Raw genomic sequence first — 24007 nt, 5'->3', positions numbered from 1 at the left:
ACATGGAGACATTCAGATACAGAGAGAAGACGGAACAGAGAGGGATGCAGCTGCAAGCCAAGGATCATTCGGGAGGGAGGTGTGGGCTGGACTCCCTCTCAGAGCCTTCAGAGAGAGCTGACCCTGCCCAGCATCTTGATCTAAGGCCTCTGGCCTCCAGCATGCGGAGAGAATACGGTTCTGTTGCCTGGGCCTTCCACCCCCGCCCTGAACCACCCCCTCAGCCCCTCATTCGTGGTCCTTTGTGTGACAGCCATGGGAAACCAACACAACACCTCCTGAGCGTTTGGCTCGGCGCTCTTCCAGCCGCTGGAGATACCGAAGCAGACGGCTCCCCCAGGTTCTCAGAAAGCTGCGCCTATCTGGGGCCACCAGGATGTTCCAGATGGGGTGTCACTTGGCCTTCCTTCTTGCAAGCTGTAGGGGTTATCCAGAGCGATGGGGAAGCAGGGACATGTGAAAGTAGGGATGTGGCTGGAGCAAAGGAAGGGATGGGACCGCCGGGCCACGGGGAACCGGAACAGGCGCTTGGTTCTGGCGTGTTCTGGCCACCCCAGAGGGAGGCAGGCCTTCGGGGAAATGGCATGATTTTTTTTTTTTTTTTGCTGTGCTGCCACACTACTTGCAGAATCGTTTTCGTTTGACTGCCCGGGGTCTTAGTTGCATCCTGTTGGATCTGGTTCACTGACCAGGGATCAAACCTGGGCTGAATGCATTGGGAGCTCATAGTCTCAACCACTGGACCACCAGGGAAGTCCCCCCAGTTTTTTTGTTTTTCCGCTGTGCTGGGTCTTCGCTACTGTAGGTAAAACTTACCTTTTCTAAAAAACTTCGCTTTTCTCTCCTTGTGCTGTGCGGGGTCTGCTCTCTACATGTGCTGGGAGGGCTTCTCATTGCAGTGGCTTCTCTTGTTACAGAAAGCACAGGCTCTGAGGACGTGGGATCTTCCTGTCCAGAAATCGAAAACCATGTCTCCTGAATTAGCAGGTGGATTCTTTACCACTGAGCCACCAGGGACGCTTCCCCTTCCCATCCAGGTTTTTTTTTTTTTTTTAATATTTATTTATTTAGTTTTGGCTTCAGCAGGCTTCCTTGACCTGCACGCAGCATGTGGGATCTTAGTTCCCTGACCAGGAACTGAAATCACGTCCCCTGCATTGCAAGGTGGATTCTTCACCACTGGACCACCAGGGAAGTCCTCACCCAGTTTGTTTTTAAATGGACAGTTTTGAGCGTATCAGGGCAGCCCAGGCGGGGAGAACCATGGGCTCCAGGGCCAGGCTGAGTGGGGCCAAGAGGAAGGGTGTTGGGTGTGAAGTGAGGGCCCGAGGGGTGACATCTGAGGGTAGAAACGCACGTGGGGTGGGAATGGGCTAGGAGGCGAATCCTCAGGGCCAGCTGTCAGGCGTGTGGGCTGGAGTACTGGGATACGAATGTGCAGAACAGAGCCTGCCAGGGTGCTGGCAGAGTGTCCTGTGAACTCAAAGCCAGCACGGCCTTCCAGTGCAGCCCTGAAAAGTGAGATGCCTTTTTTTTTTTTTGGCTGCACCACGGGGCATGTGGGATCTTAGTTCCCTGACTAGGGATCAAACCCAGGCCCCCTGCGTTGGAAGCAGAGAGTCTTAACCACTGGGCAGACAAGGAAGTCCCCAAAGTGGGGAGGGTTTTGGAAGATGATTCTGCCATTTCAGGCAGAGAGGCTGAGGAGAGAGAGCTGTCAAGGCTCAGTGTGTGAGCTGTGTGGGCCTGAAGGGGCCCCAGCTTCAGGAAGAGATAAGACATCTGAGCAAGATCTCAAAGGGAAGAGGCAGTAGAATTAAGCTCAGCTGGATATGAAGATGAAACCCAAGGGGAGGGAAGGAGGCCCTGCATGGGATGGAGTCAGAGAACAGAGGAAGGGCCTGGTCTGAAGAGGAAGCTGCTGTGGGCAGTGTAGGGACAGGCTCAGTTCCGGTGACAGTGAGAAAATCTCAAGGAGAACGGCTGGATATGAAGATGAAACCCAAGGGGAGGGAAGGAGGCCCTGCATGGGATGGAGTCAGAGAACAGAGGAAGGGCCTGGTCTGAAGAGGAAGCTGCTGTGGGCAGTGTAGGGACAGGCTCAGTTCCGGTGACAGTGAGAAAATCTCAAGGAGAACGGCTTGGAGCTCCAGAGACGGGGGTGGCGTGGAGGAGAGACTCTGGGTAAGAAAGGCAAAAGGAGGACTTCCCCGGTGGTGCAGGGGTTAAGACTCTGGGTCCCCATTGCAGGGGGCACAAGTTCAATCCCTGGTCAGGGAAGTTCCATCTGCCTTGCAGTGCAGCCATAAAAAAAAGAGAGAGAGAGAAGGAGAAAGCTGGAGAAGAGAGGACTCAGAGTGAGGGGGCTGGAGTGGAGGGGAGGCCGGGGTACTAGGTACCCCAACAGTAGGTCTCCAGCTATGGTCAGTCCTGGGAGAGACTTGGCCCCTCAGATTTAAGTTTAGGAGGATCTTTGGGGGAAATAGCGAGCTGGGTGGCATGGCACAGGCCTCTGGGGCCAACTGACAAGTTGATACAGGCCCTGGCAGAGGAGGGCAAGCAGGCAGAGGAGGGTGACAGGCAGAAGGTAGAAAAGGGACAGAGCTGGTGGAGTAGGGGAGGGGCCTGCGAACAGGAAGGTGCCCAGGGACCCAGTGCCAGCAGCGCCCAGAAGAGCCTGATGGACTGTTCCCACTAACCCAGCAGAGGGCACTCTGTCCATGCCAAGGGCACCGCAGGGTCACGGGCACAGGCCAAGACCCGGAGAGAGGGGCAGAGGGACCAGCATCCCATCCTGGAGCTTCCTAGTAAGTAAAATATTTTAGGGACTTCCCTGGTGGTCCAGTGGTTAAGACTACCAAAGCAGGGGACATGGGTTTGATACCTGGTTGGAGAACTAAGATCCCCCGTGGTGCATAGTGTGGCCTTATATATACATTTTTTTAAAATGATAAAATATATATATATATATATATAAAATATATATATATATATCTTAAAGGATCCCAAGATCCTGGAATGAGGGACTGACTTGGGGTGGGAAATACTCCATTCCTTCACCAAGTCAGTAAGGTAGTATCTGAACAGTACTTAGAACCTCCTCCATACATGGTGACCCTTATTGTTATATTCTATGCTACACCCTGTGTTAAGGGCTGGGGCAACGTTGATCAACTGAGCAAGAAAGTTCCCTAAGGCTCAGGGAACTTAGTGTGGGAGACACACAACACTCAGCAGGATTAGGGCCTCAGCATGGGAGGTCTGGGAGGCCTTCCTGGAGGAGGGGGCTTCTAAGCTGACATGTGCAAGTCAACCAAGGGCTGACCATGTTTTCTGTTATTTGAAAATAAAGGTCATCAGGACAGAGTGTTTCAGGGAACGGAACAACCGGGCAGATGCAAAGGTCTCAGGAGGGGTTGGCAGATCTGCATCAGAACATGGTGGTTGTTATTCTTAGTGATGTGTGGCAATTGCATTATTCAACGCTAACTGTTTAGTCACTAAGTTGTGTCCGCCTCTTTGTGGCCCCATAGACTGTAGCCCGCCAGGCTTTTCTGTCCATGGGATCTTCCGTCAGGATCCAACCCACATCTCTTGCACTAGTAGGTGGATTCTTTACCACTGAGCCACCAGGGAACCCAACTACTGACTACTTAGAATTAATTCCTAAAGGTTTATGACTTTGAGCAGCTGCTTCCCTCTCTCTTTGAGCAGATGCCTCAGTTTGCTTCTCTGAGTCCCTGGTTGCCCACTCCTCATTTTAGAGCTGTGATATGCTCTAACAAAACCGGGCTGGTGACCAGGCTGCACCCTCGGACCAATCCTTGGGTCAGAGTCACAGAGGAAGGCTGCAGGGATGACCTGTGGGAGTCACAGACCCTAGTTCTGAGCTCTGCAGCCACAGTGACTATGCCCCAAGCTGGTGGGAGCTTTATTCTGAAGAAGTACCCAGAGTCTGGGATGGTGGAGGGGGTTTGCCCACAGCTCTCTGAGTCTCATCTTGTTGAGCAGAGGTCGAAGATTAGCATGAGGCTCCCCAGAGGACAGTGGGGTCCTGGGAAACCTAGTTTGATTTTTCCAGAGAGGGTAAGAGTCTCCAGCAAGTCCCTGGGCACTGAGTCCCTGGGTAGGGCCAGAGTACCCACAAATGGGGTGGAGGGCTACACCCAGACTGTTCTGAGTACCCAGGGCAGGTATAGTCAAGTTCCAGGTTTCGAGTGAGATTCCTGGGACAGGGTCCCAAGTGAGAGTCCTCGACTTTGTGCAGAAAACAAGCCATAGTAAAGCGGAAGCGAGCTTATTTAGAGAAATACACGTTCCATAGACAGAGGTCCCTCTCAGAAGGTGAGAGTGGTTCTGGTGTATGGGTTGTTCATTTTCATAGGTTGGTGATTTCTAACAGATAGGAGGATTATTCCAACTCTTTTGGGGTAGAGGCAGGGATTCCCAGGAACTGGGCCGCCACCCATTGTTTTGGCCAGCTTTGGAACTCTCTTGACACCTGTGTCGTTTAGCGTATGCTAACCTGTTACAATGAGCACATAATGAGGCTCAAAGTCTATGAGAAGTTGAATCTTCCCCTATCTCGGTCCTACTAGGTTCTAAGTAGTTTTTTTGCATTCTCAACGGCTGCGTCATTTGTGTGTGTGTGCGTGTGTGTAATACTTGGAATGATTGTGCCCTGCCCCCCTCCCTTCCTGTCTCACTGCCACCCACTACTGGGCCAGGCTGAGATAAGGGGTACCCAGATGGTGTAGACCCTGGAGTGTGACCCTCTTTTGTCCCCCACACAGGACCTCTCAAAGCCCGAGACCATCCCTTTGGCACCATGGGATAAACCTTAATCCCCTCCTCCCAAGGTTTGTATCCAGGGAACCTCAGGCTAGGATGAATATTCCCCAAGTAAGAGGCAATCCCAGCACTGTGACTGTTGCCAAGAAAGTGAACCACAGGCACAGATGTCTAAGATATGACTCACAACTCAATACAGTGTCTCTTACCTCACTCACCCGGAAGTTAAGCTATCCCAATGGGTGGGAAGTGGTATCTCATTGAGGCTTTGGTCTGCATTTCCCCTGATGAATAATAATGTTGAGTATTTTTTCAATGGGCTTGTTGTCCATTCGCATATCTTCTTTGGAGAAATATCTATTCATATATTTCACCCATTTTTAATGGAATTATTTGTCTTTTTACTGTTTGTAAAAAGTATTTGTAAAAATTGTTTGGCTTTTTACGGTTGAGTTGTGAGAGTTCTTTATACATTCTCAATGCAGGTCCCTTATCAAATATATGATTTGCAAATATTTTCCCCCATTCTGAGAGTTATCTCTTCACTTTCCTGGTGGTGTCCTTTAGAGCACAAAGGTTTTTAGTTTGGGGGCTGCACCACGCAGCATGCGGGGATCTTAGTTCCTTGACCAGGGATCGAACCCATGGCTCCTACAGTGGAAGCACAGAGTCTTAGACCATCAGGGAAGTCCAAACGTTTTTAATTTTTATGCCATCCAATTTATGTGGATTTTTTTTCCCTCACCACTTGTGCTTTCGGTGTAGTGTCGAAAAGAACCCGTCGCCTGATCCAAGGCCACGAAGAGTTACTGCTGTGCTTCCTTCTAAGAATTTTTATAGTTTTAGTGTTGTGTTTTGTTTTTTAAACGGTATGAGGTAGCAATCCAACCACATTCTTTTACATGCAGCTATCTAGCACTGTTTGCTGAAAAGACTATTCTTCCTACCCTATACTGTCTCAGCACCCTGACGGAAAATTAATTGACTGTAAGTGTAAGGGCTTATTCTCAATTCTATTTCACTGATCTATACGTCTACCCAGTAGTAGCATCTTGATTCCTGTAGGTTTGCACTAACTATACATTTTAAACAATACATATCAAGGCTTGGCTAGGTGGGAGAGAAGCGCGAGCAGAGGAGGTGGGGGCCCTCTGACCCGCTCCCAGAGCTGAGGGGGTCCACCCTCTTCTCTGCTCCTCGACAGCTGCCTGCCCGGCCTCCCCTGGATGTGGCCTCCAATGCTCTAGGTTTTCACCGGGAGGAAGCTAGAGCCTCCCAAGAAGGAACCCCGCACCCTGGCCGCCCACGCGACTGCCGCTGGGAGGTGCCGTCTCTTACCCCAAGTTTTCTGCCTTCCATTCCTGGGGCCCTGGAATCAAAGCGGGAAAATCAAGAAGCTGGATAGTGAGCAAGTGGGCTACACCAATTACTTGTTAATTACATACCAATGGGCCCGTAGGCGCCGGGAGCCGGGCCGGGGCTGCTGGAGTGGTCCGAACCACTCGGAGGAGGGGGCGAGGTTGCAAGCAAGGGTGCCTGCCCGCGCCTCCCCGCTCCCCCGGGCCTGGTCCCGAGGCCTCCAGCCCGGCTCCAGGAGACGCGGAGGTGGTCCCGCCCACCCGCGCCCTGCTCCCGCCCCTCGGTCCCCGCTGCCGCCCGGCGTCCTGCCGCCTCCTCCGCGGGCGGGCTGGGCCGCAGGAAGCCGCACTGGGCGGGAGTGGAGCCGCCCCTCCGCGGGGCCCGTGCGAGCCGGTGAGCAGGCTCCCCGGGCCCCCCCACGGCCCCTGAGGTGCCTTCCCTCGCTGGGGTCCCCGTGGGCGCCGTCGCGGACCCGCCCGGCCGGGGACCTCCGGGGCCCTTTCCCAGCCGGTTGGGGGTGAGGATCCAGAAAAGCTCCTTGTCCGCGTCCCGCGGGCCGCTCCAGCCTGGAATGGCTGGGGACCCCCACGGCCTGGTGGGTGAGGGGACAGGCACCACCCAAGGCCTGGGCTGAAACCTCCACGGGGGACGCCGCCTGGACGTCCCAGAAGCCCCACCCAGAGGAGATCCGCCGTGAGGGGGAGGGTGGGAAGCAAGCCCTGTGGAAACTGATCCGGACGGCAGGGAATGTGCCAGGGTGGCAAGAGGTCATGAGGTTTCTGCTGCCTCGCCCATCCCCCTTGCAGGCCGTGGGCAGCCGGGGGCCCCTGTCTGGATGGTGGGGGCACCTCTAGAGGCAGAGAAGGGAGGAGGGTGACCGGCTCCAGCTGGCCCACCTCTGGAACCGCCTTCTTCCTTCCCCGGCTCCTGCCAGGTCCAGGAATTTGAGGGCTTGTCCACCCCAAGCTTAGGCTGGCTCGCGCTGCTCCCCTCTCCGGCAGGAATCTCACTCCTGTCTGTCCTCTGCCCTGGGCTTCAGGCCTGGCATCCTGCCTGGTGTGGAGCCTGGGGAGGGAGGGGGTCTCCAGGGTCTGGCCATCCTTCCGCTGTTGGTAAAGCTGATGGTTCCTTGTTTTCCTCTCACCAGCTCTTCTGCCAGGAGAAGAGAGCAGAGGTCCATGGGGAGGCCCTTGCACACCAGGACCCTAACCCCAGACCCCTGCGTGAGAGCATCACTGCCCTTTTTTGCTTGTATCTGCAAGCTCGGAGGCAAGGGCGGGGATGGATTCTGAGGGCATGGCCAGTCTCCTGGCATAAGATGGGAAGCCCTAAAAAACAGACCGGGCAGTGTGTGTCATGGGAGAAGGACAGGACATGTCATCTAAACTTCCATCCACACAGCCAGCTTTGGGTCACCTGGGCATGAAGACGGTCGTTCTCTCTGGGCAGCAGGTCCCTGAGGACTGAGGTCAGCAGCTCCCGTGGCAAGCTGCTCACCTCCAGTCCCGGAAAGTGAGAGTGAAGCGTCTCCAGCCCTGTCTCCTTCCTTGCCCCAACTGTATGCCAGGAGGTGATCATGACTCCTGGTTCCAGGTACAAAGGGAAGACGCCTTCTCTGCCGGGGCAGAGGTGGAACCAGAGCCCACACAGCCGCTCTGTTCCGCTTGAGTCTTCTGGAATGGACCTGCCTGCCTGGAAACCAGCTCACCCTTGTTCCTGGGCTTGCCTGCCCCCCCGGGGAACACAGGTGAGTCACACTGATATTACCTTTTGTGCTCAGGTGGAGGCTGGGTGGGCAGCTGTGAATAGGTCCCTCCCTGTTCATAGTGTAGAAGTGGGAGGAGAAATGCAAGTGACAGCGATAAGCACGGAAGGATCCACTCCAGTTTGGTGTGAAAACTACTATTAAGGAGAAAAGAACAGGAAAGGGCCTTAGAGTTGGGGGTCAGCATAGCTTCCTGGAGATGCCTCTGGGGCTGATTCTTGAAGGACTGACTGGACTTCTCTCTGGCTGAGGATTTTGGAATCTCGGCAACCAAGTTCCCGAGGAGGGACCAGCTGGCTCGGGGAGGGGGTGCTGGAGGACCAACAGGAGAGAAAAGCTCTGCGTGTGACCTGGGAGTTGTCTGGGGGCTGTATGGGAGGGCACAGCCTCCTTGGAGGAGGCCGAAGTCCGCAAGCCAGCTCCTAGAGGGAGGCCAGGGTAAAGAGAGAACAAATGTGCTTAGGGTTTCCTGAGCTCTGATTGTCCCCAGAGGCCTGGAGGGAGGAGAAACGAGCTCCACTGAAAGGTTCCGAGGGAAGGTAGGTGCAGGGTGAAGGTCAGAATTCTGGACGGAGTTCACTGGAGGGGAGGCTCAGAGGAGTAATTGCTGATAAGGGCACCAGGGGCCTCTGCATGGAGGGGCAAGAGGCAAGGGCGATGGAGAGGGGACCAGAGCCGGGCAGGGGGTTGAGGGCCCCCACGTGTCTGCTCTCCCGTCTTCCTTCTCCCTGCCACCTCTGGTCAGAGACAGCCTGCTTCTCGGAAGGGGCATGGGGGTGCCGGGGGTGGGGCGCCATGGTGAGGGACCAGCTGGAGGGAAGGCTGATGACCCTTCTGGGAGGAAGGTGGAAAGTGGCAGGTCCAGGAGGACGGAGGGGCCAGGGTGTGTGGAGGAGGGGTGAGCGTTGGAGCAGGGTGGGGAAACTTGACATTCACAGGCGGGATCAGGTGGCATCTGTGGCCTTTCTACTTGCTGAGGGAACAGAAATCCTGGTAGGGGCAAGAGCCAGTTTGCTGGAGGAGGATCTGAGGTTTGCCCCCAAGCTTGGGGCTGAGCCAGGAGAATCGGGGCTGGGTGATCTCTAGGGCCAGTGTCACGTGCAGGAGCCAGGAGGGCAGGAGGTGTTCCCAGCCCACACGCAGGACTCAAGGTCACACACTCACACTCACGCACACACTCACTCTCCCAGGCTAGGATGAATGGGCTACTCACCGTGGCAGGGCCCCTGGGGGTCCTCTGGGGAGGGAAGAGGCCTGTGCTGGAGAAGGGCTAGGGGTTGGAGCCGAGGAAGGAGGCAGTTAGGCTGGATCCAGCTTGGGTGCTGTGTTGAAGCTCCAGGGCCTGGGGGGAAGGTGTGGGGTGCCAGGCTGGGCAGGAAGAGGGGTTTTGTATTTCTGATAGTTTCCTGAGTTTCCATGGATCTTCAGGGCCTAGGGCAGAAAGAAGGGAGGCTGTGGGAACTGGAGCTCCCGGGATGGCTGGTTTCACCGAGACTGCTCCCACTGCCTGGTGTGGGTGAGGTTGGGGCCCCTGCAGGCCAGGGAGCAGGGGAAGAGGCAGGATGGAAGGGACTGGAAAAGGGCTTTGCATTTGGGGAGGGGGCTGGGCGTCGAGGCCTGGATAAGGCAGCTTCTGTGATGGGGGCAGTGACCCTGGTGGTGGTGAGGAACCAAGGTAGGACTGAGCCAAGGATGTGAGGGGGTGTGCGTTTGTCTGCACAGCATGTGGCCCTGTTTGTGTGTGTCTGTTTGTCTGGGTAGCACGTGTCTGTCTGTCTCTGGACTTGCCTGAGTGTGTCTGTGGGTGTGCTTCTGCATGTGTGTGTGTCTGAGCATGTGTATCTCTGTGCATGTCTGTGCCCTCCTGAACATGTGACTACGTGTGTCCATGTGTCTCTGGGTTTTTCTGTGTGTAAGTGTGGGTCTGCGTGTAACTCTATGTGCTTGGGTGGTCCCATGTGTTTCTCTGCCTGTCTATGTGGTGTGTGTCTATGTGTCTGTGTGTGTACCTACGTAAGTGCACGTCTGTGTGTATAACTGTACCCATCTGTGTGAATGGGTATCTTTCTACTGATTCCTGTGTGACTGTGTATGCACAGGTGTTATATATGTTTGTATTTTTTGTATGTGCTTGTGCACCTTTCTACACATTCATGTGTGACTGTATGTTGTATGTGCTGTGTGTTATGTTTTCTGTGTGTTACGTGTGGTGTGTGTTATGTGTGTGAGTTGTGTGGTATGTGGTATGTGTGTTGTGTGGTTATGTGTGGTATGTGTCTGTGCTGTGTGGTGTGTGTGTCTGTGCTGTGTGTGTTGTGTGTGATGTGTGTGTTGTGTATGTGTTGTGTGTGCATTGTGTGGTATGTGTGTGTGTGTTGTGTTGTGTGTGTATGTGTGGTGTGTTGTGTGTGTGTATGTGTGGTGTGTTGTGTGTGCATTGTGTGGTATATGTGTGTGTATATGTGCGGTGTGTGTGTTGTGTGTGTATGTGTGGTGTGTGTGGTATGTGTAGTGTGTGTGTGTTGTATGTGATGTGTGCTATGTGTGTGGTATGTGTAATGTGTGTATGGTGTCTGTGTGTATGTGTGCTGTGTGTGGTATGTGTTGTGTGTGTGGTATGTGTGTGGGGGGTGTGTGTGTGATATGTGTTGTGTGGTGTATGTGTTTGGTGTGTTTTGTGTATGTGTTGTGCGGTGTGCTCAGAGAAGCCCCTGCGGGGACAGCCCTCTCTTCTGTGTGACTGTGGGGCGTGTGTTGTATGGTATGTGTGTTGTGTGTGTGTGCTGTGTGGTATGTGCTGTGTGTATGTGTTGTTTGTGTGGTATGTGCTGTGTGTGGTATGTGTGGTATATGTGGGGTGTGTGTGTTGTATATGTGCTGTGTGTGGTGTGTGTATGTGTGTGGTGTGTGTGATGTGTGTGTGTGGTGTGTGGTATGTGGTGTGTATTTTGTGTGTGGTGTGTGTGGTGTGTTTTGTGGTGTGTGTGGTGTGTGTATGTGTGGTATGTGGTGTGTGTGGCGTGTGTGTGCATGCTGTGTGTGTGCTGTATGTGGTATGTGGTGTGTGTACATGTATGTGTGGGGTGTGTGTGGTGTGTTGTGTGGTATGTGGGGTGTGTATGTGTGCTATATATGTGTGTGTATGTGTGTGGTGTGTGTATGTGTGCTGTATGTGTGTGTGGTGTGTGTATGTGTGCTGGGTGTGTGTATGTGTGTGGTGTGTTGTGTGGTATGTGGGGTGTGTATGTTTGCTGTGTGTGTGTGGTGTGTGTATGTGTGCTGAGTGTGTGGTGTGTGTGTGTGGTGTGTGTATGTGTGCTGGGTGTGTGTATGTGTGTGGTGTGTTGTGTGGTATGTGGGGTGTGTATGTTTGTGTGTGTGTGGTGTGTGTATGTGTGCTGGGTGTGTGGTGTGTGTATGTGTGTGGTGTGTGTATGTGTGCTGGGTGTGTGTATGTGTGTGGTGTGTGTGGTGTGGTGTGTGGTATGTGGGGTGTGTATGTTTGCTGTGTGTGTGTGGTGTGTGTATGTGTGCTGAGTGTGTGGTGTGTGTGTGTGGTGTGTGTATGTGTGCTGGGTGTGTGTATGTGTGTGGTGTGTTGTGTGGTATGTGGGGTGTGTATGTTTGCTGTGTGTGTGTGGTGTGTGTATGTGTGCTGAGTGTGTGGTGTGTGTGTGTGTGGTGTGTGTATGTGTGCTGGGTATGTGGTGTGTGTATGTGTGCTGTGTGTGGTGTGGTATGTCTGTGTGTGTGTGTGTGTGGTGTGGTGTGTGTGTGTGGTGTGTGTACATGTGCTGGGTGTGCTGTATGTGTGCTGTATGTGTGTGGTGTGTGTGTGTGGTGTGTGGTGTGCTGTATGTGTGCTGTATGTGTGTGGTGTGTGTGTGTGGTGTGTGTGTGTGGTGTGTGGTGTGTGTATGTGTGCTGTATGTGTGTGGTGTGGTGTGTGTATGTGTGCTATATGTGTGTGGTGTGGTATGTCTGTGTGTGTGTGTGTGTGGTGTGGTGTGTGGTGTGGTGTGTGTGTGTGTGTGGTGTGTGTATGTGTGCTGAGTATGTGGTGTGTGTATGTGGTGTGTGTATGTGTGGTGGGTGTGGTGTGTGTATGTGTGCTGTATGTGTGTGGTGTGGTATGTCTCTGTGTGTGTGTGTGTGTGGTGTGTGGTGTGTGTACGTGTGCTGGGTGTGGTGTGAGTATGTGTGCTGTATGTGTGTGGTGTGGTGTGTGTGTGTGGTGTGTGGTGTGTGTATGTGTGCTGTATGTGTGTGGTGTGTGTGTGTGGTGTGTGGTGTGTGTATGTGTGCTGTATGTGGTGTGTGTGTGTGGTGTGTGGTGTGTGTATGTGTGCTGTATGTGTGTGGTGTGGTGTGTGTATGTGTGCTATATGTGTGTGGTGTGGTATGTCTGTGTGTGTGTGTGGTGTGTGTGTGTGTGTAGTGTATGTGTGTGGTGTGGTGTGTGTGTGTGTGTGGTGTGTGTATGTGTGCTGAGTGTGTGGTGTGTGTGTGTGGTGTGTGTATGTGTGCTGGGTGTGTGGTGTGTGTATGTGTGCTGTATGTGTGTGGTGTGGTATGTCTGTGTGTGTGTGTGTGGTGTGCTCAGAGAAGCCCGCGCAGGCACAGGCCTCTCCTCTGTGGGACGGTGTGCGGCCTCTTGGCGGTGAGCGCTGTGACAGGAGCGCTGCAGGGAGACGGGCTCCGCGCTCTGACGCTGCAGTGTGGTGCGCTTTGTGCAGCGGCTGCCCGCTCGGCGGCCCTCACCCGCTGGCTCCCTGGCCGTCACCGCAGCTCTGACAGGGAGCCTGGCTGTGCCCGGGGCTCTGGAAGCAGGAAGGCTGGTCGGGACGTTTGGTGAGGTGTCACTGTGCGCCTGTGGCACTAGGACTGAGCGGCTCCAGACGGCTGCTCCGTCTACCGGCAGTTCTGGCGCGCTCGTGGGCACGCGGCCACGGCTGGGCCGGGCAGTCCCACCTGCTGACCCCGGGATGACGGCACAGCTAGAAAGCGTTCGGCCCACCCGTCCGGGCCCACAGTGGTTCACCTGCTGGCCCTCCTGTCCCTCCTGCCAGGCTGGCTCTGAGAAGTAGGGGAAAGGCGATGCCAAGGCCAGTACGTGGGCCTCTGGCCACCTCCCAGGGGGCGGCGTCCCTCTGCTGTACCCGGTGCCGGGCGAGAGGAAAGGACGGGTCCAGCCGCCCAGCGGTGGCGGCAGGGGCCAGGGCCAGCCGGCAGCTCCCTTCTGTCCCTTCCTCAGGCAACCCGGGCAGCGGTTAGGCTGTGGCCGCAGCGTTCGTAGCTGAGGATGTCCCAGGCCTTGGAGCGCTCCGAGGGCTGCTGGGCCTGGGTGGTGCTGCTGGCCTCCGTGGTGACGCAGGGCCTCACCCTGGGCTTCCCCACATGCATCGGCATCTTCTTCACCGAACTGCAGCGTGAGTTCCAGGCCAGCAACAGCGAGACTTCCTGGTTCCCCTCCATCCTGACAGCCATGCTCCACGCAGGGGGTGAGCAGGGTGGGGAGGGACCGGGCGTGGGCTGGGGTGCGGGGAGGGATGAGAAGGAGCTCGGGAGGAAGAGAGGAAGCCACAACCTCTCCGGCCTCCTGGGTCCCTCTCTCTGGGGCCACAGGTTTCGCCTGGTGCTGTGAATTCCTGGGATGTCATCTTGATTTCAGCAGGGCCAGTTCCCCCGCCCAGGATCCTGTGGGGCTAGGCTGAGCTGGACTGGGCTGGGGATGGGCACAGGGCAGGGAGGCCCCCAAGATGTAAAGCCAGTCCTCCTGATGAGCATGGGAGGATCGAGCCAGACCATAAGAGTTCAGGGGCACACGCCACAGAACAGCGAGGCTTCCTGTGGGGTGATCTCTCAGAAGCTCAGTTTTTCCCTCTGCCATTTGGGGAAAACAGCCAGCAGCCCCAGGCTGCCCACCTCCCACACAAGGTTGCAGAGAAGATCACAGAGTCCTGCCAGGTCTGAGAGCTTGGGCAATAGAAATAGCCCTCATCAGGGCTTCAGGACAGGAATCGGGGGGCTGGAGAAGGACCCCAGGAGCAAGAGGGGGGCAGAGCAAGAACCCCATCTCTCACCAGGAAGCAGAGGGCTGCGGAGATGGAGGGCAGCCCCCTCAGTTCCTGGTTGGCTTCTCCAGTGATGGGAGGGCTCACCTTGACCCCAGGGAAAGAGAAGGGGCCCGGGTGGGTTCTCCACAATAGCCTTGGGCTCGCGGGCCTGCCCCCCCACTCCTGCGAGCTCTCCAGGGAGACTCCATGGGCAGTGACCTCTTGGTGGGGGCTCGACTTGACAGCCCGCCGGGCTCTCCTCACCCCTGTTTGCCTGTCTCAGGTGATCCATCTCCCCACCCTCCACTGGCACTGGGAGGGAAGTCAGACTGGGATAAGAGCCACCTTCACTGACATGACCCCTGAACCTGCTGCTTGGGGCATGGGCTCGGGGCAAGGAGCAAGGCCAGGCCTGGCTCAGACCGCACAACCTTTCAGCCAACAAGCATGGGCAGTAGTGTGAATCTCAGATGGTTCCTTTTCTGCAACCGGAGAGGGGTCTGGGCCAGGGACTAGGAACCGGGCATTCAGTGGGGACCCCGCTCCCCAGCCAGCTTTAGACTCACACCCAGGAGGCATGCCAACATTCTGGTCAGCCCAGGACTCCTATAGGTCTGTCTTACATACACACACACACACCTTTAGTCCATGCTCATTCAGAGTATTATGGAAATTTTTAACTTGAAAGTATCCTTGATCCTAAGTACCCCCCAAACCCACACATTTTAGAGATGAAGACAAGCCGGCACGGAGTATCCAAGGCCTTACCTGTGCTGTAGAGTGAGTTTGGGGAAGAAACTGTGCCCATGCAGAGGGAACATTTGCCTCCCAGTGCCCCACCCCAGCACCCTCTGCTATATCAGCTAAGCTGGCACACGTCCCAGCCCCCGCCCCACACACGATGACTCAGGGCTTTCCCCAATGTCACCTTTCCAAAGTCAGGTCAAAGTTTGGGGGTGGGAAGGATGTGTGGGTCAGCGGTCATGTCCATTTCAAAGCCTCGCCTCTCCCTCTGTGGCTGCCTCTCCTTGATTACCTCTGAGGATGGGCTGCTCACTTCCTCTGTTACTCTCATACTCAGACTGGCTCACACCCACACACCCTCTCTCCACACCAAGCACCCAAACTCACATTGTGTGTGCAGACACACTTTCTCTGTCCCTTTGGCTGCGCTCTGGGAGAGTTAACTCTGGAGAAACTCTACAGTGTGTATTTGGGAGGGCGGGGTAGGGTGGGGCGGGGCAAGGTATTTGGCGAATGGGGCCCTCTGAGGTGTCAAGGAGCAGCCTGCCAGGACTGGCTCACTTCTACTCTGGGTCTGCACTGATGAGAAAGCAGCTCAGGGTAGAGGTGGGGGAGGACAGGCCCCTCTCCTCCAGAAGCCAAATATCTAGTGATGCAAGACTTTGGTGGTGGCTGGAGGGAATGGGGGAGGGGAGAAGGTACTCCACATACTTTTCTCCAGAGGCTGGAGCAAGGGGGTGCACGGTAGCCCAAGGCCCCGGGTTGCCCACCCTGAACAGGTTGAAGGATGGTGGGAGGGCTGCAGCCAGTCCTCCTGAGGATGGGGGAGAGGGGGACAGGGAGTGGAGGTGCTCACCGTGATGTAGCCGCCCTGGGACTGTGGTCCACTGAGGCTGACCCCTGCGAGGGGCATCCACCCAGGTCACGATTTCACCCAGATGGATGCGGCCTTCGGTCAGTGCAGTGAAGGGCCTTAGTCTGTACCTCTGGGGATCCTGGTCAGGGTCAAACTGAATATTTGCAGCACCTCACCTCACAGCTGCTCAGACATCACCCAGCCTGACCCCTCAGCCTCTGCAGGGGGAAACCAAGGCCTGGAGAGGGACTGGCCTTGCTCGGCCTGTAGCCAGTCTTTAGCAGGGTGGGGATCAGAACCCAGGTGTGTGTGTTCCAGGGCTTCTGCTTTGTGCCTTTTTTTTTTTAATTGAGGGCTTCCCTGGGTGGTTCAGTGGTAAAAAATCCGCCTGCCAATGCAGGAGACGCAGCAGATTCAGGTTCAATCCCTGGGTCAGGAAGATGCCCTGGAGGAGGAAATGTTAGCCCACTCTAGTACTCTTGCCTGGAAAATCCCATGGACAGAGGAGCCTGGTGGGCTACAGTTCATAGGTTGCAAAGAGTCAGACACGACCGAGTGACAGCACGCACGCATTTATTATTTACTTTTGGCTGTGCTGTCTTTGTTGCTCTGCAGGCTTTTCTCTAGTTGTAGTGAGTGGGGGCTCCTCTCTGGCGTCTGTGTGCGGGCTTCTCAACGCGGTGGCTTCTCTTGTCGCGGAGCACAGGCTCCGGGGTACAGTGGCTTTGGTTGTTGAGGCTCCTGGGCTGTAGAGCACAGGTTCATTGCTCTGCAGTTGTGGTGCACGGGCTTCATTGCTCCATGGCACGTGGGATCTTCCTGGATCAGGGATCGAACCCGTGTCTCCTGCATTGGCAGGTGGATTCTTTACCACTGAGCCCCCCAGGGAAGCCTTTAAGCCACCTGCTAGTTGCTCCTGGAACCCCCTCCCAAGCCCGTTCTCTCCCTCCCTCTGACCTCGTCATTCAGCTGTCACCTGCTGCCTGCCTCCTCCCCACAGGCCCCCTGTGTAGTATCCTGGTGGGACGCTTTGGCTGCAGAGCAACGATGATGCTGGGCGGCGTGCTGGCCAGCCTGGGCATGGTGGCCGGCTCCTTTTGCCGCACCCTCGGCCAGCTCTACCTCACGGCAGGATTCATCACAGGTGACTGTCATTTCATTTTGAGAGTTACTGGGTAGGTACTGGGTACGAGACTGAAAAGGGCCAGGCGTGGTAAACAGGGCAGGCGAAGCTCTGAATCTCCTGGGGCTGCTCACAGCCACTCGAGGCAGAGGAACAATGAACAGATAAGTAACGAGGGTCAATCCTGACAAGTGCCCGAGAAGACAGGACAGCTGATGCCATGGTGTCCTCGTTCGGGTGGGGTTGGGCAGAGATTAGACAAGTAAAGAGGTGGAATAACTAAATCAGCCAGTGTAAAAGACACAGCAGGGTTGGGGGAGGTTGCTGCTTTTTTTTTCGGCTGTGCCTGAGGCTTGTCGGATCTCGCTTACCGGACCAGGGATGGAACCTGCGCACCCTGCAATGGAAGCATGGAGTCTTAACTCTGACCACTAGGGAAGCCCCAGCTTGCTGCTTTCAGCAGAGCTGTCAGGGAAGGCTTTGCAGAGAAGGTGACATTTGGCCAGAAGGAGGGGAGGCATCTGCCACCAGGCACCCGGGGAAGAACATTCCAGAAGGAGCAGCAAGACCAAAGGCCCAGGAATGCTCTTGGAGCACTGAGGACGCGGATAGGGTAGAAGTGAAAGGGTCCCACTCTTTGCGACTTCAAGGACTGAATAGCCTATGAAATTCTCCAGGCCAGAATACTGGAGTGGGTAGCCGTCCCCTTCTCTAGGGGATCTTTCCAACCCAGGGATCGGACCCAGGTCTCCCACATTGCAGGTGGATTCTTTACCAGCTGAGCCACCAGGGAAGCCCAATAGGGTAGAAGCCCGTGAACAAAGATCAAGGAGGTGGGGGGCGGGGGCGGCGTGGCTGCAGGGGAGCAGGCCAGATAGGGTTTAGTTCCTCAAAGGCTTTGTAGTGAGATGGAAAGCCCTGCGAGGGGTTTGGGCAGAGAGACGTCATCCAGCCACAATTTGTGAAGAACTAGGTACTACCCTGGGGGCTTCCCAGGTAGTCCTAGTGGTAAAGAACCTGCCTGTCAGTGCAGAAGACGTTAAGAGATGTGGATTCGATCTCTGGGTGGGGAAGATGCCCTGGAGGAGAGCACGGCAGCCCACTCCAGTATTCTCACCTGGAGAATCCCATGGACAGAGGAGTCTGGTGGGCTACAGTCCATAGGGTCCCAAAGAGTCGGACACGACTGAAGCAACTTAGCAAGCATGCATGCAGGCAGTACCCTAGCTGTGGTGTTGTGAGCACACCACAGGGGGCTAGGCTGGGAGCAAAGAACAGGTAGGGGAATGGTCATCACCCAGCCAGGAGCCAGCTACAACCTTAAACCAGGGTGGTATGATGGAGGCAATGGGAAGGGGTCTCGTTCAGGATTGCAGGTGAGGTACAGAGACGGACACCAGGGTGACCCAAGAGCCAAGGGTGGAGTGGAAGAGTGGAGTGGCCGCTAACTACGATGGGGACACTGGGGGAAAAGCAGGTTCAAGGGGGGGTGGGAAGCTCAGGTTTGGACATACCTGGTCTGGCCCTGAGCTGGAGTGGCCAGCTGGGGAGTCCTGAGAGCCCTGGGATTCAGGTCTTGAGAGGAGGTTATCATCTGCTGTCACTAAGGGAACGAGGGAGGAGGGATGACAAGGACTGGGGTCTGGGGCCCAGGACATGGACACTCCAGTGGTTTGCGGCCTGGGCAGGAAGAAGTGACAGAGAGGTAGAAGGAGAACCAGGAGAGTGGTTTCTTGATAAAGGAAGTGAGGAAAGTGCTCGAGGAGGAGGAGGAGGGAGGGACCACCGTGAAGCCACTGATGGATCAGATTGAGCAGGCGTCAGACTCCATCTGCGGCTTTGTAATGTGGAGGGCGGCAGCCTTGAGAATTCTGGAGCAGAGGTAAGAATGAAAGTCTGATTTGTTCAAAAGAGAACAACAGGGGAGTTGCCGGGTGGCCTAGGACGATTCTGGGCTTTCACTGCCATGGCCCGAGTTGGTTGGGAAACTGCAATCCCACAAGCCATGCAATATGGCCGGAAAAAAAAAAAGAAAGAACAGGAAGGAGGAAATTGAAAACAGTGGAGATAGGATTTCCAAGAAATTTTTATATAAGGGAGCAGAGACATGGGTCGTTATCCAGAAGAGACTGGGGTCAAGAGAGAGTTTTGTTTTCACAGGAGAAATCACAGTGGAGGAGAACGATCTATTAATAGTAAAGAGAAAATGGATGTGGCTGGGAGAGGGAAGTTGCTGGAGGGACGTGCCTTGAGCAGACAGGGTGCAGGGAGGAAGTGGAGGGTCGCCCTTGTCTGGGAGCACAGACTGTCCATTGCCACCGATGGGAAGGAATGTTGGTCAGCTGGGAGTGATGGGAGAGGGGTTGGGGTGCACAGAGGAAGGCTTGGGGGGTCACCTAAGAGTGAGGGAGACTAGACGGTCGATGGAACTGCAGCGGCACCGTGGGAGGCCCGAGAGCCACTCTGAGGCGGGTGGTCGGGGCGCGGTGGTTAGCTTTCCTGTACATTCAGCTGTGCACAGAGTAGGTGAGGGCAGTGGCATTTGAGCTGTTAGGAGAGCAACTCTGGGGGAAGGGTATTCAGGCAGACAGAATGGCACCTGCACACGTCCAGTAAGTGGGAGCTTGGTGTCCAGAGGAAGAGAAAGAAACCAATGGGGCTTTATGTGGTGAGTGGCCTGAGATGGCACCCAGAGGTGGCCAGAGGCCAGACCGTGTAGAGCCTTCCAGGGCATAGTAAATACTTTGGCTTTTTTCCTCCGTGTGAAGGGAAATCTCTGGAAGGTGTTAAGCAGGGAAGAGACTTCACCCGATTTAGGTGTTTGAACATCCCCTGGTGCCTTGCCCGTGGGAACAGGTGTGCCCCCCTGGCAGCCTTGGGAGTGGAGATGCTTCCAGGGAGGTGGTGCGGTGGGCTGATTCCATCTGAAACCCCTGGGCGCCTAGAAGTGGGTCTGGGCTGGAGCGGAAGGAAGACAGACCCGGGACGTGACCCCAGGGTCCCCACCCCGGGTGCGCCCTGGAGCTGGTTCCCCCTCTCCCTCTGCAGGCCTGGGCATGTGTTTCAGCTTCCAGTCGAGCATCACCGTGCTGGGACTGTACTTCACCCGCTGGCAGGTGCTGGCCAACGCCCTGGCCTCAGCGGGTGTCTCCCTAGGCATCACGCTCTGGCCGCTGCTCTCCCGTTACCTCCTGGAGGACCTGGGCTGGCGAGGCACCTTCCTCATCTTCGGCGGGGTCCTTCTCCACTGCTGTGTCTGCGGGGCCGTCGTGAGGCCCGTGCCTGCCAGCGTGACCCCGGAGGCCAGAGAAGGCCTCCCCTCGCCTTCCAAGAGACCCTCGCGAGGCTGCCCGGCAGCATGTGGCCGGGCCATCCGGCGCCACCTGGCCTTCGACGTCCTGCGGGACAACGTGGGCTACCGCGTATACACACTGGGGGTTGTCTGGATGATCTTGGGTTTCCCGCTGCCCCACGTCTTCCTGGTCCCGTATGCCATTCGGCACGGGATGGACGAACAAAAGGCAGCCCTGCTCATCTCTGTCATCGGCTTTAGCAACATCTTCCTGCGGCCCATGGCTGGGCTGGTGGCGGGCCGCCGGGAGTTTGCAGGCCACCGCAAGTATCTGTTCAGCCTGGCGGCCCTGCTCAACGGGCTCACCAACCTGGTGTGCGTGGCATCGGCCGACTTCCGGGTGCTGGTGGGCTACTGCCTGGCATACAGCGTGTCCATGAGCGGCATCGGTGCCCTGCTTTTCCAGGTCCTCATGGACATCGTCCCCATGGACCGGTTCTCCAGCGCCCTGGGGCTCTTCACTGTCCTGGAGAGCATCTCCATCCTCATCTCCCCACCGCTGGCTGGTGAGGCCCTGGGAAGAGAGGGCAGGCAGGGGGTGGCCTGGGTGGGGTGTGTGCATGCCAGGTCGCTTCAGTCGTGTCTGACTCTTTGCGACTGCGTGGACTGAAGCCCGCCAGGCCCCTCTGTCCGTGGGATTTTCCCAGCAAGAATACTGGAGTGGGTTGCTATGCCCTTCTCCAGGGGATTTTCCCAACCCAGGGATTAAACACTGGTCTCCCGCATTGCGGGCAGATTCTTTACTATCTGAGCCACCAGGGAAGCCCCTATTTGTGATTTTCTCAGTCACCTCGGGGGACTGGCCACAGCCTGTTCCCCAGCTGGCGATTATGGTATAAACAGTCAAAAATAAGGCTTTCGGTACCAGACCTACCTCAGTTCTTTGTCTTTCCTTCTGTGCCTCTGTTCTCTTATCAGCAAAGTGGGGATGACAGTAGAATCTACCTCATAGGCTTGTTTGTGGGGATCACAGGTCATACAGCAAAGAGGTCTGTAGAGAGCCTGGCATGTGGTAGAAGCCATGTACATGTCGTGTCTACTGGTAACATCCTACTCCTCCAACTTGCTGCCTGAGGGCCCTGGGCAAGTCATGTTCCTTCTGTGAGCCACAGTGTCATCTGCAAAAACGCAGTTGAGAACCACCGCTGTAACTGTCCCTCCCCCTGTGCCAGTCACCGGGTGGGCAGGGCTGAACACGGAGCACTGGTCCCCACTACTCAGGGCTCAGCCTCTGGTGGAAGAGTCGAGGATTGGGGCAAAGAGGCACCTTTGCGATCATGGTGGTGATTTTGTGCTGGAAGGGAAGCAAACAGATATGGAAGCAGAGACCCACTGGAGTGGCCGTGCTGGAAGCTGAGTGTGTAACATTCAGAGTAAAGCGGGGGGGTGTGGAGCCTGTGGTGCTGGGGGTGGGGTGGACAGCTGACAGCATGCTTATCACAGTCAGCTGACGGGGACTCCTCCCCGCCTCCGAATGTGGCACTGGGAGTCCCAGTTTTCAAGGAAGTTCTCCAGGGTTGACGAGCAGGGAGAGCTGACGAGAGTCCAGGGCATGGCTGAGCAGATATCCCAGACGCCACTGGCCCTTGAGTCCTTGGCCGCCTGCCACTGAGGGTGAAGGAGCCATGCCCTGAAGTGTTCTTCCGGCCCGAGGACTGGCTGCCCGGGCCAGGGCTGGTTTGCTTCTCTTTCCTTTCATTCAACAAATACCTAACGAATGCCAACAAGGTACCAGCTAGTGCTGGGGAGGCGGCTGGGACAGAACCCCTGCCCTCACAGAGCACACAGTTTAGGGGGTGCGGGGAGCCGATAGTCATGGGCAGTGACCTGACTTGCTCTCTGTGCCACCAGGACTCCTCCTGGACACCACCGACGACTTCAGCTACGTTTTCTACATGTCAAGTTTCTTCCTCATCTCGGCTGCCCTCTTCATGGGTGGCAGTTTCTGTGTCCTGGGCAAGAAGGAGCGGCAGGGCCCGTGGGCTGAGGCCAAAGGAGCTGTCCCAGAAGCTGCCCCGGAGCAGGGCCTCGCCACAGAGGATATGGATGGTCCTGAGAAGCGGCTGCGTGTCGAGATCATGTATGTGACTAGCGTCTGAGCCCCGGGGTCACTCACCTATGTGACCAGCTTCCAAGCCCTGAAGTCAGCGAGTCCTGCCTCAGCCCAGGAAGGGGACGTCTGGCTACTTCGCCAGAGGCTGGGGTGAAGGGCTACCCAGCAGGCCTGACCCGAAGGCCATCCCGGCCCTGCAGGTTGGGACTCAACCAGGAGCTGGGACCTCAGAGGTTTGCCGCCAAACACTCAGGGTTCCTTCCAACAAGCAGAATCCAGGAGCAGGTCCTCCTAACTTTTCCCTTGGGCACCAGAGCCCAAGGTGGGTCTGAGCCCAGCTCGGGTCTGTCACGACCAGCTTGGCTCAGCTGCCTGCCTATTTGCTGCTGCTACAGCTCAAGACACTGGACCCTCAAGTCCAGCCTGGATGCCTCCCATATGATCTCTATCCATCACCCTCCAGACAGTTCCAGAGAGCTGCTCGCCCCTCCTCCGAGTCCCTCCTGCTCCCCCTTCTTCCCAGGTGGCCCAGCCCGTGCCCTAAGGGCTGCCCCCAGCACAGGTTGCCGGGCCCCATGCTGCCTGGAACCTTGGCAAGAGGGGCCTCGGGAGAGAAGGAGTTGTGACAGAGGGCCAGGCAGAGGTGTGGGCCCGGATGCAGGGCGTGGACAGATTAAATGTCGGGTAGGGGCCCTGTGCAGAGAACTGGAGGGGAGCCCCTGGCTTGGGCCCTAGAATCACAAAAGGCTGAGAGACCCCTGCCCGCTCAGGGTCTGCTCAAGGGTCTCCTCCCTCCTTGGCCCCTCCCTGCATCTCAGCTGGAAGATTAGTGTTGGGTGCGGGGAGCCAGCCATCAGATGTGGGGAGGAAGTGTTGCTGGGCAGGGCCCCAAGACCTCTGAAATGGAGCTGCTTTCGCAACAGAAGCTCTTTCACTCCCCTCTCCTGTCATTCTTGTCTCCCTGCTGTGTCAGAGGCGTCAACCCTGCGGCTAGGAGCCGGCTGGGCCACCTGCCAGGCCACCCCTGCTCCCCGTTGGCCTGTGCATCCTGCCTGCAGGTCAGAGCTCCCCCTCCCACCTCACCCCCCGCCCCTGCACACACAATATTCTTTTTCCTGGTGCCTTCCCTGAAGTCATCATCACCTGAGAGCTGCCGGTTATCAGCCCAGGCTTGTCCCAACAGGGTACCAACCAAGGGAATAGAAAAACTGTTTGTTTGAATTATACACACAAAAACATTTTCTGCAGCGGGTTATAAACCCTGTGAAGTAATGAAGCTGAAAAATAGGCCTGGAGTAAGTTTGCTCCCGTCCGCCTTCAGGGCTACTCCCACCCTGGACCTTGTTTGTTGATTCAAGCTCAACCGGGTTTCAGCAAGAAAGTCTTATCAGGAGAGAACTGATTTTCTTTTTATGACCTGCTCCAGCCCTTCAGCACAAGTCCAACTGGCATGAGTAAGCACCCTTCTGAATATTGTCTTTTCCAGGACCCACGAGTGCCCCCTTATGGCAAAAAAAGGTAGTACAGAGGTGAGGCAAAGGGGTCTGAGCTGGGACGGAACCTGAATTGATGTTTGACTGCCACAATTTGCTGCCTTGACTCTGGGCACGCAGAAAACAGAGAAGGTTGGCCTAGATAAGCTAAGGTCTCTTCCAGTCTGAAAAGTCTGATCCTAAAGACCCCCACTGCCTCCCTGCACCCCATCCTGTCTGCACTTGGTCACCATCCACAGCTTGTACACTGAAGGGAGAATGCACAGCTGGGCACATTTTACCATGTCCTGCCTCCTCCATCTTAACTGAGTGGAAAAGGAGAGAGTTGGGGCTGGTGGGTGGGTGGATACTTTTTTTTTGAAGCACTGCATGCGTGGCATGTGGGATCTTGAAATTCCCTGACTAGGACCAAGGA

At 56.0% G+C, this 24007-nt stretch overlaps 1 protein-coding gene across 7 annotated transcripts; it reads left to right on the top strand.

Moving 5' to 3' along the window:
* The first annotated feature begins 1991 nt into the window (after window positions 1–1991).
* On the top strand, window positions 1992–23038 carry SLC16A5 (solute carrier family 16 member 5). Of its 7 annotated transcripts, none has more exons than XM_024981070.2 (6): window positions 1992–2184; window positions 7744–7897; window positions 13170–13416; window positions 16572–16715; window positions 19743–20552; window positions 21898–23038. In XM_024981070.2, exons 3-6 carry the CDS (start codon window positions 13218–13220, stop codon window positions 22143–22145), a joined length of 1401 nt encoding a protein of 466 aa, XP_024836838.1. In that variant the 5' UTR covers window positions 1992–2184; window positions 7744–7897; window positions 13170–13217; the 3' UTR covers window positions 22146–23038. The 7 variants fall into 7 exon arrangements, with proteins under 7 accessions (XP_024836838.1, XP_010814925.2, XP_024836840.1 ...); XM_010816623.4 differs by lacking the exon at window positions 1992–2184 and adding an exon at window positions 6450–6543; XM_024981072.2 differs by lacking the exon at window positions 1992–2184 and adding an exon at window positions 6450–6543 and having other exon boundaries at window positions 7718–7897.
* The last annotated feature ends 969 nt before the right edge of the window (window positions 23039–24007 follow it).

Source organism: Bos taurus, chromosome 19 (genome assembly GCF_002263795.3).
Source record: "Bos taurus isolate L1 Dominette 01449 registration number 42190680 breed Hereford chromosome 19, ARS-UCD2.0, whole genome shotgun sequence".
Lineage (NCBI taxonomy): Eukaryota > Metazoa > Chordata > Mammalia > Artiodactyla > Bovidae > Bos > Bos taurus.
The sequence above is the reverse complement of the archived record's forward strand: the minus strand, read 5'-3'. Positions and strand labels throughout refer to the sequence as shown.

Bases quoted from the DNA above. Each gene is read 5' to 3' on its own strand.
- SLC16A5 (XM_024981070.2), top strand. From the start codon at position 13,218: ATGTCCCAGGCCTTGGAGCGCTCCGAGGGCTGCTGGGCCTGGGTGGTG. The intron at 16,716-19,742 runs GTGACTGTCATT...CTCCCTCTGCAG, and splicing joins CACGGCAGGATTCATCACAG to GCCTGGGCATGTGTTTCAGC. The intron at 20,553-21,897 runs GTGAGGCCCTGG...CTGTGCCACCAG, and splicing joins CATCTCCCCACCGCTGGCTG to GACTCCTCCTGGACACCACC.